The sequence below is a fragment of the Amphiura filiformis genome, unplaced genomic scaffold (assembly GCF_039555335.1).
Source record: "Amphiura filiformis unplaced genomic scaffold, Afil_fr2py scaffold_257, whole genome shotgun sequence".
Classification (NCBI taxonomy): domain Eukaryota; kingdom Metazoa; phylum Echinodermata; class Ophiuroidea; order Amphilepidida; family Amphiuridae; genus Amphiura; species Amphiura filiformis.
This window is the reverse complement of record NW_027305721.1, coordinates 57,593-70,646: the sequence shown is the minus strand read 5'-3', so window position 1 is coordinate 70,646 and position 13,054 is coordinate 57,593. Positions and strand designations below refer to the sequence as shown.

Sequence of the window (13,054 nt, the reverse complement as noted above, 5' to 3'; positions counted from 1 at the left end):
AATTTGACCTCAGATGACCCCTGGATGACCCCAAAATTACCTTCCAAAAATTAGGCTAAATGTTGACTGTACCCACCAAGTTTCATTCCCATACGACAGTTTTGACTAATTTGACCTCAGATGACCCCTGGGTGACCCCAAGTGACCCCAAAATGACCTTCCAAAAATTCGGCTCTAAATGTTGATTGTTCCTACCAAGTTTAATGGCCATATGACAGTTTTTGCTAATTTGACCTCAAATGAACCTCAGGTGACCTTGACCCACTAACCAATACAAACTTGTTCTGGCTGGGGTCAAGATGCACCCACCCACCCACCAAGTTTGAGGAACATGCGACACCTAGTCTCCGAGAAAAGGGGTAAATAAGGAAAATGAGCTCCCTGACCTCAAATGATCTTTTGCCTCAGTATATGACCTTGAACCTCACCCAAAAAAAAGTAGCCAGAGTTTTTGACCAGAACCCACCTATCCTGAAAATCTGAAATCAATCCGCCAATCCATGCCCGAGATATGGCATCTGGGCGGAAGCACTGAAGGACGGACATTGCAAAAACATAAAAAACAAGTTTACCCCAATATTGTTCAGTTTTGGGAATTGTGATTATTTTTCCAAGTGTAAGGATATTTTATTGGCGCAGTATATGTAGCAAAACATAATCTACTTAAAGGAGTATTTCGTGATCCTAGCATTTTCTTTTTATGACATTTTTTAGTAGATATCCACGAAAAAGGCTTATTCCCAAAATTTCAGTTCATTCCGATTTTGCGTTTGCGAGTTATGCATGATTATGTGTATTGCACTGATCCATAGACAATGTGTTGTAATTTCGTTCTGGTTTTCTCGATATCTTTGATAAATGAATTAATCTACAAGAAATATTTTGTATATAAACATTATGTAGCAAGAGGTTTCCAGTGATATAAAAATCTCAACTTTTTTGAGAAAAGTGGGGGGATGATGCTGTGGATCACGAAATGCCCTTTTAAACCCATTACAAAACATAAACAAAGTTTTAAACATGCACCCTGAATGGCTTTTCCTCCATTTTTTTTTTTAAAGTTCGTCCCATTTATGAAAGTTTCTTTTAGCATGAGCAGGTATTATTAAGATGTACAAACCGTGGATGCAAGAAATTATATTAAGAATTATTTAATACATGATTAAAACAAACACACAACTCCTAATCCAAGCATACACACACACAAATAAATCCTGAAAATGTGATATATGTGAATGTGAAAAATAGTTATATTTTGACAGTAAAATATGCTGCAAAGGGGCAAAATGTTGAAAAGAAGACACTGAACACTTTTAAATATTAAATATAAAACACGCATGTGAATCAAGACACTTAGAATCTTGAAAACATAATCTTTAAAAAACATAATCTTTAAATGATACATTAGTTCATCCCAAGTTTGTGCCATATCTTTTGTATTTCACTGAGTCAATCACACAGAAAGCGCATGCACTGATGCAGACATAAATGCAGTGAGTCTATTGGTACACCATAATATAGACATGCGCATATTTTTTTGGGGGGGGGGCTTTGGGGGCGCCAGCCCTCTGGGGTAAAAGCAGGGCGGCCAAATTGAAGGGCGGCGGAAGAAGAAGGCGGCCAAAAGCGAAAAGGCGGCAAAAAGAATTAGTAAATAAAAAAGGCGGAAAAATTTGATAAAGCATAAAATTTTTGAAAAAATGGTACTAGTACATCAAAATGTGCTGCTTTTAGGGCGCTTGCGCCTGAAACCCTTTTTTTTTTTTTTTTTTTTTTTTTTTTGGCTCTTCACTTTTTCAAACGACCGAGAAAAAAATTGGGTCAACCTTTTCGGGCTGTTTAGGAAGGCGGCAAAATTTAATTTTCTTCAGCCCCCCCCGGGTTGGGGCGGCCACGGTAGGCCACTGATAGAATTGACATCACTACCAAACTAAAAAAAAAAAAAAAAACTATTAACTTTAGCAGGAAAGTCACATTAACAGTAGATGATGAATAATTTCAGGTCACCTTTTTATTTGTGGTTGCACAAAAACACAAGCTTAACAACTGTCCCACTCAGATGGACGGTTGTCAACAGTTAAGGGCAGCATATAAAAATAATGGATGGTATTCATGACAGAGGTAACATTGGTAATCCAATGGCCATGGCTCTTTATGATCATCAGGTTTCAAAGCATGTCTGAAATCATGAAATGACATACATTCATCCTTACTACTCAGAGTTTCCCTTCTGAGTTTCATACGAAGTCTCTCTGATGGCCAAAACAGGGACCACATAAAACACCGTTTATGGTTTTCTGACCTCAGTAATTTTTTGAATCTGAACGTGACCTGAAACTCTCCATCTTCTGATGTTAATGTGACTTTCTTGCTTGCACTTGAAATATTAACTTCATGGCTCAGCAATGTTTCAGAAAATAAAAAGATAGCAGGGTAAGTTTCAGATCTTTTACTTGTGGATCGTGTCACTCGCTGTGATCTTGATGGTTGCTGGTCATCTGTTGGTGGCCCCACAGTAATTTGTTCAGCATCCCTATCACCAAGTTCCTCTTTCGGTAAGATGGCCTCCTTTCCAATATTCTTGGCATCATCTTCTACATTTTTGAACCACTCATCAGGAAAATCTGTAAAGCAAAATTAAAGCAATAAATAAATATAATCAATTGAGATATGATATTTTATTCATTGTTTGCAACCAAACAGGGAAGCCATAGAAATGACATAAAATGCATCCACATTTTACAGGCCTCATTTTCTAATCAGTGCAGCCATGTAGTGCAGCCATTAGAATGTAAATATTTTGTAAATCATACTTCAGAAATATCTCAAACAAATTAATCTTTATCAGAAAACTTACCAACGTTGGAATTCCTCAAGGCTTGTTAGGACTGTGCAATAAATATGAGCCCAAAGGATTTTTTTTTTCCAAATTGCTTGCCCCCCCCCTCTCAGCCTGTCAAAAATATTTGCCCCCCCCTCTTTTGCACATGCCAAATTTTGGGGATCCCAATTTGGAAACCTTAAATGGTCTAGATATGTTGCGAGCGCAGCGTGCAGGTGAATTTGCATATTTAAGGGCTTACGTGTAAAGCCTTTTTAGAGCATTTTATTTAAAATGAATGTGTGCAAAAACTGCTAATTGCCCCACCCCCCTCTTGACTTGCCAAAATTGCCCTCCCCTTTTCAGCTTGCCAAAAATGTCTTCCCCGCCTCCAATTTTACCCTCCCACCATGGCTCATAATTATTGCACAGCCCCTGAGGCTTTTGTTGTTAAATACCTTTGGTACATTGTATATGCCAACAGTGTGGCATGGCAAGTAGTATTTTAAAGCAGGCCTAGTATTAGAAGGTTAGATTTGATCATTTTGGAGCTTTATAAACAAAATTGTGGAATTACATACCAATTTCACAACCAGGATAGAGCTCTTGCATAGCTGGGCAGAAGTCAGAAACTGCAACAAAAAGTATAATTTGGAAACATATTAATATTTTAATTCGTACTCTTGGAAACTACTTGAATGCAAAAATATTTGCTAAAACTGGGCAAAACAGCAGTGCCTATAATGCTGCTTTCAACATGGCTGTAATCTCTGCATTGATATGGAGGGTATAGCTACTAGAAGTGTTGAAGTAATTGTTCATGATTCAAGATTTTTTCCGCAGGCGGATATAATACGGAATTTGCTGGGGATAAAATATAATTATTTGACACATAATTGTGACTGTGGAAATTGTTTTTGTGTTTGGTAGCTTTATGTATAACAAGATTGACTTATGTAAAATTGTTGTTGTATATGCGTTGAGTTTGTGTACGATAATTTGGAAAAAAACATTCATTTTAATATACTATTTTTAGAAACACACTATTTTTAGAAACTCTCTGGCCTCTTCACTGAGCTAGACGCATGCGTGGTGTCAATTTTGTATAGAATTGGGCTCATTTGCATATGCATAAGTTCGTTGATAAGGCTGTGGCGTACTTAGTGATAGTAGAGTTCCAGTAAAATGAAGTTGCACGATTGCGTTTGATGATATAATGCGTATATATTTAAACTGTTGAAACATTTGTTTTTGTAAATCTGCACAATGTCCAGGCATGTCGCAAATGGCAAATATTGTACTACGTGTAATAATATGTCCTAGTGTATTGTATTTGTTCGAAAAGTTTAGCCCCGCTAATTTACTTCGCGCAAGGCATAGTTAAAGTTGGATAACTTCACGATAAAGGTAGGAATAGAGATATGACGTCATCGAAAAGTGATTTGTTTTAGATTGAGAAATAATGCATGTCAAGTAAAATTTTCGCTGACATTTTTATTTTACTGTTGTATTAATTGTTGTCAATGAAAGTGACAGTAGAATTTCGAAAATAACCGTGTATTTATGACGAATTTATGTCATGGGACTATTTGTTATGGTTTTAATGCGGAGGGACATGGAGCTATAGAGGTCAGTAAACGTGAAATGGTCAAAGTCACGTGGACAGGCACATGGAGTTGCAGACACGTGCAATAAATTATGCATGTCAAGTAATAATAATTGTGGGACATGTTAAATTGTTTTATTGTTTTATTGTCGTATACAATTGTTGTATAGGTCTACTGAAGCTGACAATCAATTCAAAGAAGATAATGAAGAATGATGAGGAAATGTTTGTCATGGGACTATATTTTGCTTTAACGGGACATTAAGTTAACGTTCAGATAAAGTGAAACGGTCAGCATGGATGACACGTGAATTGAAAAAGTCTTTGTCTCCGGTTGTTTATTGCGAGTTATCGGCATGGTTCCGGGTTTGGAGTAAACTTATTTTCTCGTTTTATACACAACGTGTGATCACTGTGATGTAATCGGAAACCAGCGAATAACGGCTGGCGTAACATTTTGTGATGGGGTTAAAGGAGTAGTGGGGTTAATATAGAAGGTTACCATGCGAAATGACTTGACCAGGTCAGCACGTCAGTGCATACTGCGAGTTTGTTATCAAGATTTTTTATGAACCCAAGCTCAAGTGCACTAATTGCTTCTTGTAGCATCACCAAGGTAAACATTCGCATGGCCTTGTTAGTTGTGCATGTTCTCTCACACAGTGGACTTGACATGTACGTTATCTGTATGCTGCTTTCAGCATAATTATAGACCTTTACAGGGTCTAGTATGCTTTCAGTTGACAAAATCTATTACTGTACTTAGTATGTGCATCGCCTATTTATTATATTACCGGTGCACACATGATTTATAAAGCGCGTTCATCTATGTGAACTGTTAGTATTATGTTAGTATTATAGTTTCAAGTATTTTACAAACCTGTTACTCAGATAAAAAGTATCATAACTCCAAAAATGCTGTTTTAAAGAAAACTAAAAACCACATTCTTGTGATTCCCGTAAGTTATGTGTAGGCCTATACCACAGAATTAAATTCTCTAATTCTGTGGCCTATACTGATTTAAAAGCAACCCTTTGAACCCAATACAAAGTCTGTGAAATTCCAGAAGTTACGTATTAAATATGTGACACAATCTGATCATGCAGAACAAAGGAAGCATTTTTCACAATTCATTTGCCGGAGGGGGGGGGGGGGCACTCCGATTGTCGCCTGTACACCATCCGCGATAATCAACTTTGAAAGCACCCTAAACAAGGATTTAACCCTTGGCAAAAACGACACCCTAAACAGGTAACACGCGCCTGTTTCACACCCTAAACAGGGATTTTATTCCTTGTATCAAATTTCATACCCTAAATTTCATTTCCGCGTATTAGCAATTGCAATTTTGCTAACTTTCCCCCAATTTTCATGTTTATTACACCTAAACACGAAACGCGCGTATCGCGCCTACCCCAAAAAGTAGGCCCCCCCTACCCGTTTTACGCGTTTTTATTATTGCGGATGGTGTACATGCCACAATGGGAGTGACCCCTACCGGGCAACCCCCGGAGGGGGTTCTCCCTGGTTGAAGGTATACGGGGATGTGCCACGGTTTTGGGGTACCTTTTCAGCAATTTTGGTATATCAATGGGTGGGTTTCAGTGGAGACCAATCGCCCAATTGGCGCATTTGGCAAAAATACCCTAAAAGCGCCCAATTAGGGCAAATTTGGGTGCTTTTTGGGTTTTTTGTGGAAAATTGGTATACTGATGGGTGGCAAAATCAGCAAAAAGTAGGTATAGAGAAAGTCGTGTTCCGAAAGTCGCCGGGGCCCCTCCCCGTAATTTTTTTTCCGAACCCCCCCCCCCCCCCCCGGGGGGCAACCGCCATACTTCAATATGCTTGGTTCTAGTAGAGTTCTGATGATTTGTAGTATCCATTTTCTTAAATGTTATTTTTGTTGGCCCCTACACCATATTTTTGCCTTGATCTCAATTACAAATTTGCCGGCTTGGGCCCTAAACCAGATATCAGACATTGTTACAAATTCAATTCCAGCAACCTGTTATTTCCAGGGGCGGCGGAACGATGTTGAAAGTGGGGCGGGGCCAGTCAGGGTGATGTAAAAAATTAAAATAATGGCGGCGTATTATCTGTCAGGCTTCCCGCATGCGACACAGAGGGTGTCTGAGGGGATGTGTCCCCTCAGAAGTGAAACTTTTGCAAAATGAAGGCCCAATTTAAGCCATTTGGTGGACCATTCTGGCACTATTATTGTGACAATTTTAGTTTGAAAATTCCGAAAATGGGTTAAATGAAGGCCCAAATTGAAGCCACTCGTGGATAAGTTTTCACTATAATTGTATAAATTATTGCTTTTAGTGTTGGGTGTCCTAATACAGGGGAGTTGGAAAATTTTGCAAAATGAAGGTCCAATTGAAGCCATTTTTGCATAATTTTACACTTTCTTTAAGCATGTTAAGGTCTAGAATAGAGATTTGATTATTTATGTTCACCCAGACATGTTACACACAGCACATTATGGGTTAAAAAAGTGGGGGGGCAGGTCCCCAGTCAAAAAAAAGTGGAGGGCCACTGGCCCCTGCCCCCAGGTCCGCCGCCCTTGGTTATTTCAATTACTTGTCTTTATATGAATATACTAAAGTGAAATCAAATAGGCCTACAGCATCTACATGTAACTCAATTCATACAAAATCTCAGTTTTGTTAGGCATTGAGTGTTAATGCTGTGCTGACCTTTCAATTAATATTAATTAACAACATTAACAACATTGAAGACAAACCTGCAGTGACAAAATCATTAAAAGATGTGACATGTTTTCATTCAAAGATTATTTATTCTATACTTCTCTTAACTGAGTTAAGTGCTTTCAGTGATTCCAGCGAAAGTAAATTTTGTCTTAAATACATAGCTTTCAGCTGAATTACTATGTTAGCACATCTATGACAATGCAAAGGTACCAAAATCTGAATTTTGATGACTCACAATCGATCGTCAAATGAGCAAATCGCCGAATGGGCCTTTAAAAAATTAAACCTGTTACTTTTAAATCAGTGGCTCCGGAACCGAGGCAAATCCATCATGTTTCCTTTAATCACTGCGTTGTCTTTTTTAAAGACATTTCTTGTTGATAAATTAAATTTGACAAAACCAAACAGGGGTTACCTTTTATACTGCAGGTCGGAGGCAGTGTGTAGCATCATGTAGAATGATTCCTACAAATTAAGAGCTGATATTCATATACCACATCACCAATATAACAAATTAATATTAAAATAACACTGATCACCTTCCTATTTTACATATTCATAACTCTAATATTATAAGGGCTTGAACATCTTTTGCCACAAATAACATGGCAGGGTGATGACACATCCACACAGTCATGCATCAATGTCTATGGGGACTTCATAGATTTTGGGTTCAAAGGTCATTAAGGGGTCACAACACGGCTGTGTTCATAGTCTTATTTAGACCACAGCTATGTCTAGTTCCATCAGTGGGGACACCAGGAATTATTGGGGGCATGTGGCATAGTGAATTTCAGGGGTGGGGGCAAAATCAACCAATTTTGCAAAAAAGTAAAAATATTTTGTAATTTTTGTGTATTTGTCTAAAACATGGTGGTGCGGAGGGGAGGTTGTTGGGAACTGGTGGAAGAAAAATAATTTTCATCTGTAGTGCCACCACGTACTGCATTTCACAAATTTGTTGCTTTTTCAAACTAAAATTGTACAGTACCAAAATGGTACACGGTGGCTTCATGTGGACCTTCATTTTGCACATCACCATCAGACACCCATGCATCACACAAATTACATTTTATACATCAGCAAATAACTGCCCCCCCCCCCCCACTTTCAAATCGTTCTGCCGCCACTGGAGATGAAAGGTCATGGGCGGCCGATGAGGTCTAAATGCTTGGATAGGATGAGCCCCGGGATGAGCATCCCGCCAAAAACACCTTTTGTTGAAAACCCCCATATATCAGTGATTTTTTTAATGATTTTTTGACGTGTTCTCAAAATTGGGCAAGTGGATTTAAAGGGGTTATACAACAAAGCTCTTCATTTTTCATTTCTTTTCCATAAAATATTAGCATTCACTGTCAGATATGTCCCTTGACAAAATTACGGCTTGATTTTCGCAGGGTATCCTTGTTTACTAAAGTACATTACAATCGTGTGAAAACCAGAAAAAAAAATATTGAGGGTGTCCTCCTCAGCAAATGTTACAATATGGCTTTAATTAAAACAGGTATGTGGATTCTATATATACATGTCAGCATATCAGAATGTATAAGCACCATGAGAGTGAAAAAATAGTGCACATGAAACCTAATCAATGAAGTTTAGGGGCACATCCAATGTGAAGTTGGATTGTTTGCTCATTTTAGCAAACCAGGAAGTGTCAAGTCTGTTTTAATTTTATCACCAGTAAGATACCTGGCATGAGGTAGATCTGGAGGCTTCAAACAGTTATGAAAAAAGAACAGAACATTTAAGGGGGTACTACACACCTGCCCAGTTTTGTGCCTATTTTTGCATTTTTCTCAATAGCGCATTGGTGACAAGTAAGATATGTATATTATAGGGGCAAGGATTACAACTATTGCACTAGAAATTTTATTTGAGCATAGATAACAGTTGTGGAGTTACAGTCAAAAATGAGGGGAAACCAATATTTTATCAATTAATCAATAACTACTTGCCTTGAGTTGCTGAATTTTCAGTGCAGTAGTTGTAGTCTTTGCCCCTATAATATACATATCTTACTTGTCACCAATGCGCTATAATTTTTGAGAAAAATGCAAAAATAGGCACAAAATTGGCCAGGGGTGTAGTACCCCTTAACCCTAGATGTATCAAATTCCATTGCAAGGCAAATTAATCGAAACTCATTGAACTGGGACACACAGCCATATAGCCAATAATATATATGGCAATGTCATAATGGAAGACATTCTTGAAGTTGAATATTGTATTACTGGTGTCTAAAATAACGCAAGTCTACATGTCCAAGACGGGCACTACCTACATGTACGTAGTAGTTAGAAATAGGGACAAAATTGACCAATTTTGTGATGCTTGTCTTTCATATTTTGGTTCATTCAGGTATAAAATTGCAAAGTTTTATGCCCATATGTCCTTGTGTATACCGGTAAAGTTATTTTGGTATCAGGCTAGCTGTCCAAGTTTGCAATTTTGCCCACATTGGAAATATTGTCCACTGCTAGACAATTTGACAGGAAGGATACTTTTAGGATGAGTCTGGCTTTCTTTGTTGCATATTGCACACTGTAAATACCATTTGCTAATGTGATTGGGCTAAACTAACAAAATTAAAACAAAATTACAATGACAGTTTCACAGATGTTTTAAATACATTTTCAGAAATGGTAAAATATATTTGTTTTAAAATTGTTAATGTTTTGTAACATTTTAAACACGTACTTGGGACATATTGTTTTTAAATGATGTTATAAATTAAATAATGTAAAATGAAAAAATATGCACTTTTATCTGATGCTGTCACATATGCAGCAATTTTGTCTATAGATTTATACTCTTCTTTGTTTAAAGGGGTATCTCATGATTTCAGCATTTTCTTTTTATGGTAAAGGTTAATAGATATCCCTGAAAAATAAAGCTTATTTCCAAATTTTTAGTTGATTTTGAATTTGAAAGATTCGCTTAATTACATGTATGGCAGTGCCTCATAGACCGCTGTGAATTTCCGGATGTTGACAGCTCCAAAATACAAATTCGGCAATGTAGTGCTAGATTTATGCTGGAAATAATCTCAACTAGTTTGGAGAAAGTTGCGGGATGAGTATGTGGATCACAAAATTCCCTTATGACCTCTCTAGGTTGACATTATTATTATTACATTGCCTTTACTTGAGATCCACATTTAAAGAATATCAAAAGTAGCAAACAAATTCAGTATCACTTACATGACGTTCTAATTGCTCCATCGGTTTTGTTGATGAACTTCGCTTGCATTTTCATCCTACATAAATGCAAAGGATCAAAGTCATAATAATAATTATTAAACACCTATGCATGCAGGCACACCCCACCCACCCCTGCATTTTAAACAGGAACAATACAACCAAACAATCATGCATAAGCCACCTCCCACACATATTGAGGTTCGCAAATTGTGAACACAAACTGATAAAAATAATATATACCTCACTGAGGATTGCCCAAACTTAAATGATACCATATAACCCCCCTCATCATTTCAGGGGAGACTCCCGTTTTGGAGGTGACACATATGTAGGGCTGTTAAGACCCTGTCACTCAAAGACCACATTTTTTTATGAGCACATGCTCTGTCACCCAAAGACCCTTATATTTCCATTTGAACACCACCGAGTCATCTATCACTGATTTTGTTACTTCTTTGGAAATAAAAGCTATTTGAAGCCATTTAGAATTAGAAATTCAATTTTCAAGCCTTTTTTGTCTCTCAAGACCCCATTAAAAAAAGTCATATTCTCACCCAGTGCCCCCTTAATTTAGATCCAAATGGTCGGTCTCTCACCCAATGACCCCATATTTTGTACATTTTGCTCTCACTGAATGCCAAAAAACATGCTCTCACCATTATGACCCCATATTTTGTATATTTTGCTCTCACCGCAAGCCCCTTACTGCGAAAGATTTTTTTTGGCTCTCACTCAAAGACCCCATTAAAAAAGGCATATTCTCACCCAATGCCCCCTAATTTAGATCCAAATGGTCCGTCTCTCACCAAATGACCCCATATTTTGTACATTTTGCTCTCATCGAATGCCATAAAACATGCTCTTACCCAATGACCCCATATTTTGTATATTTTGCTCTCACCGAATGCCCCTTACTGCGAAAGTGCCAGCCCTATACACATATCCATTTCATATTGAAGTGCCCCTGTGCCCTAACCCTAATGCCTTAAGGGCTCTTCATCAGTGATTTGCTCATCTGGATGATCGTAAAAATTATCAAAATATTTTGATACCTTTGTCCTTGTCATAGATATGCTAACATATAGCCTGCTAGCGACTCAGCCAAAAGCCGTGTATTTAAGACAAAATAAGGCATGTACATGAATCTGTGAATTTTGGTGAATGGAAATGAAAGAAGGAAGGATTAAAGGGTTGAGATGAAGGGAAAGTTATTTGTTTTGGTCGGCAATAGCAAGTCACAGGTATTTTGATGGCCCGGCCAATGAACCAGACCTATATATCACTTAGTGTGATTGCATCATCACATCATGTGGGATGCATTTTGTAAACTGGAAGTGAATAATTATGGTGAATGGGTTGATGGTATGTCCAGGGTATGGACATGTAGGGTTTTCTGCAAAGGAGCTTACATGTATTTGAGCCACTCTCCTACCCCCCCCACATGAACATGTTGGCTACTTGCAGGGATATGCCCTAATACACATAGGCCTACTAAACCACAAAAGCACAAAAGAAATTTGACAACTAACAACTTACATGTCTTTGATCAATTCATACCGTTGCTTTGAAAGACCATGTTTTGGAAGATGACGATCGGTGAGGCGCATGTATTTGCTATTCTTCCTCTTGCAATTCGGATACAGGCACATTTGTGGATTTCTGTACTTTGAGTCCTTAGAAGTAGTCTTCATATCTGCTTTGTTGCACAAAGGAGTCCATCATTTACACCCATTTTCAACTGATGAGCTTCAACAGCATGAGCAGCCCAATTTGCCATTTTCTTGCCATAAAATCTACAACCTTTCACCCTACACACCTGGAAATTTGTAGAAAAAAAATATAGAATAGATAAAAAAAGTTAAATTCCAACTACAGCCTATGACCAATATCACAAAAAATAAAACCACACAGTAGAAGACTGAAAGTACATCGATCTTCATGGGGGGACTTGCATTGATTATCCTTCTTGGGGATGTTGGGGGTGCGAGGTTGAAGTTAAAGACCCATTCAGTGATCCCAGCATCAGTGTAAAAATATTAAAATTGTATATAAATTGCTTAAAAGTGATGGATAAGTCATCATAATTGTCATTGGGTATTTTTGAAATGAAAAAAAAACCCAAAGAAAACAGCCGTATTAACCAAGTTGAAGCCTGAATTCAAATACATGTATAGCTAATTTATTATACTCTCAGTATATAAATTATAGATTCAATGAAAATGATTATAGGCCCTATACATGACTTTCGGCTGTGTTAGCACATCTATGACAATGACAAAGGTAGGCCTGCCAAAATCAGAATTTTGATGATTTTTTACGATCGTCCGAATGAGCAAATCACTGAATGGACCAGGCATTAGGCTAATGAAAGTCGATTCCTTGTTTCCCGTTACCCTACTCCGCTCAAAACCAATTGCTGGAATATTTCATTATTTTGCATAAAACATTGATTTCTAACAAACTTTAACTTACGAATAAAAAATTGTGGTTTTAAATATATGATAAATCTCTTTCTGTTGATTTTCAGGGAAAGTTTTGCAGTAGGAATGGCATACATTTTACTAATGAATTAATAATGAATACCTACTACTTTCTGTCCCACTTTTGATCTGCTCTGATCTCATCAAAAAAAAAAATATTGTGAAACTTTTGATAATAGTTGTACAATCACCTTCATGGGGTTGTAAACTACAAACTGTGATTTAT

At 37.5% G+C, this 13,054-nt stretch overlaps 1 protein-coding gene across 1 annotated transcript; it reads right to left on the bottom strand.

The window, feature by feature from the left end:
* Positions 1 to 2,070: 2,070 nt before the first annotated feature.
* LOC140145416 (uncharacterized) lies at positions 2,071 to 12,004 on the bottom strand. Its single transcript, XM_072167138.1, has 4 exons — positions 11,885 to 12,004; positions 10,349 to 10,404; positions 3,403 to 3,453; positions 2,071 to 2,624 (listed from the first exon to the last, which is right to left on the bottom strand). The coding sequence occupies exons 1-4, from the start codon at positions 11,995 to 11,997 to the stop codon at positions 2,071 to 2,073; spliced, it is 774 nt and encodes a 257-aa protein (XP_072023239.1). The 5' UTR covers positions 11,998 to 12,004.
* Between the last annotated feature and the right edge of the window lie 1,050 nt (positions 12,005 to 13,054).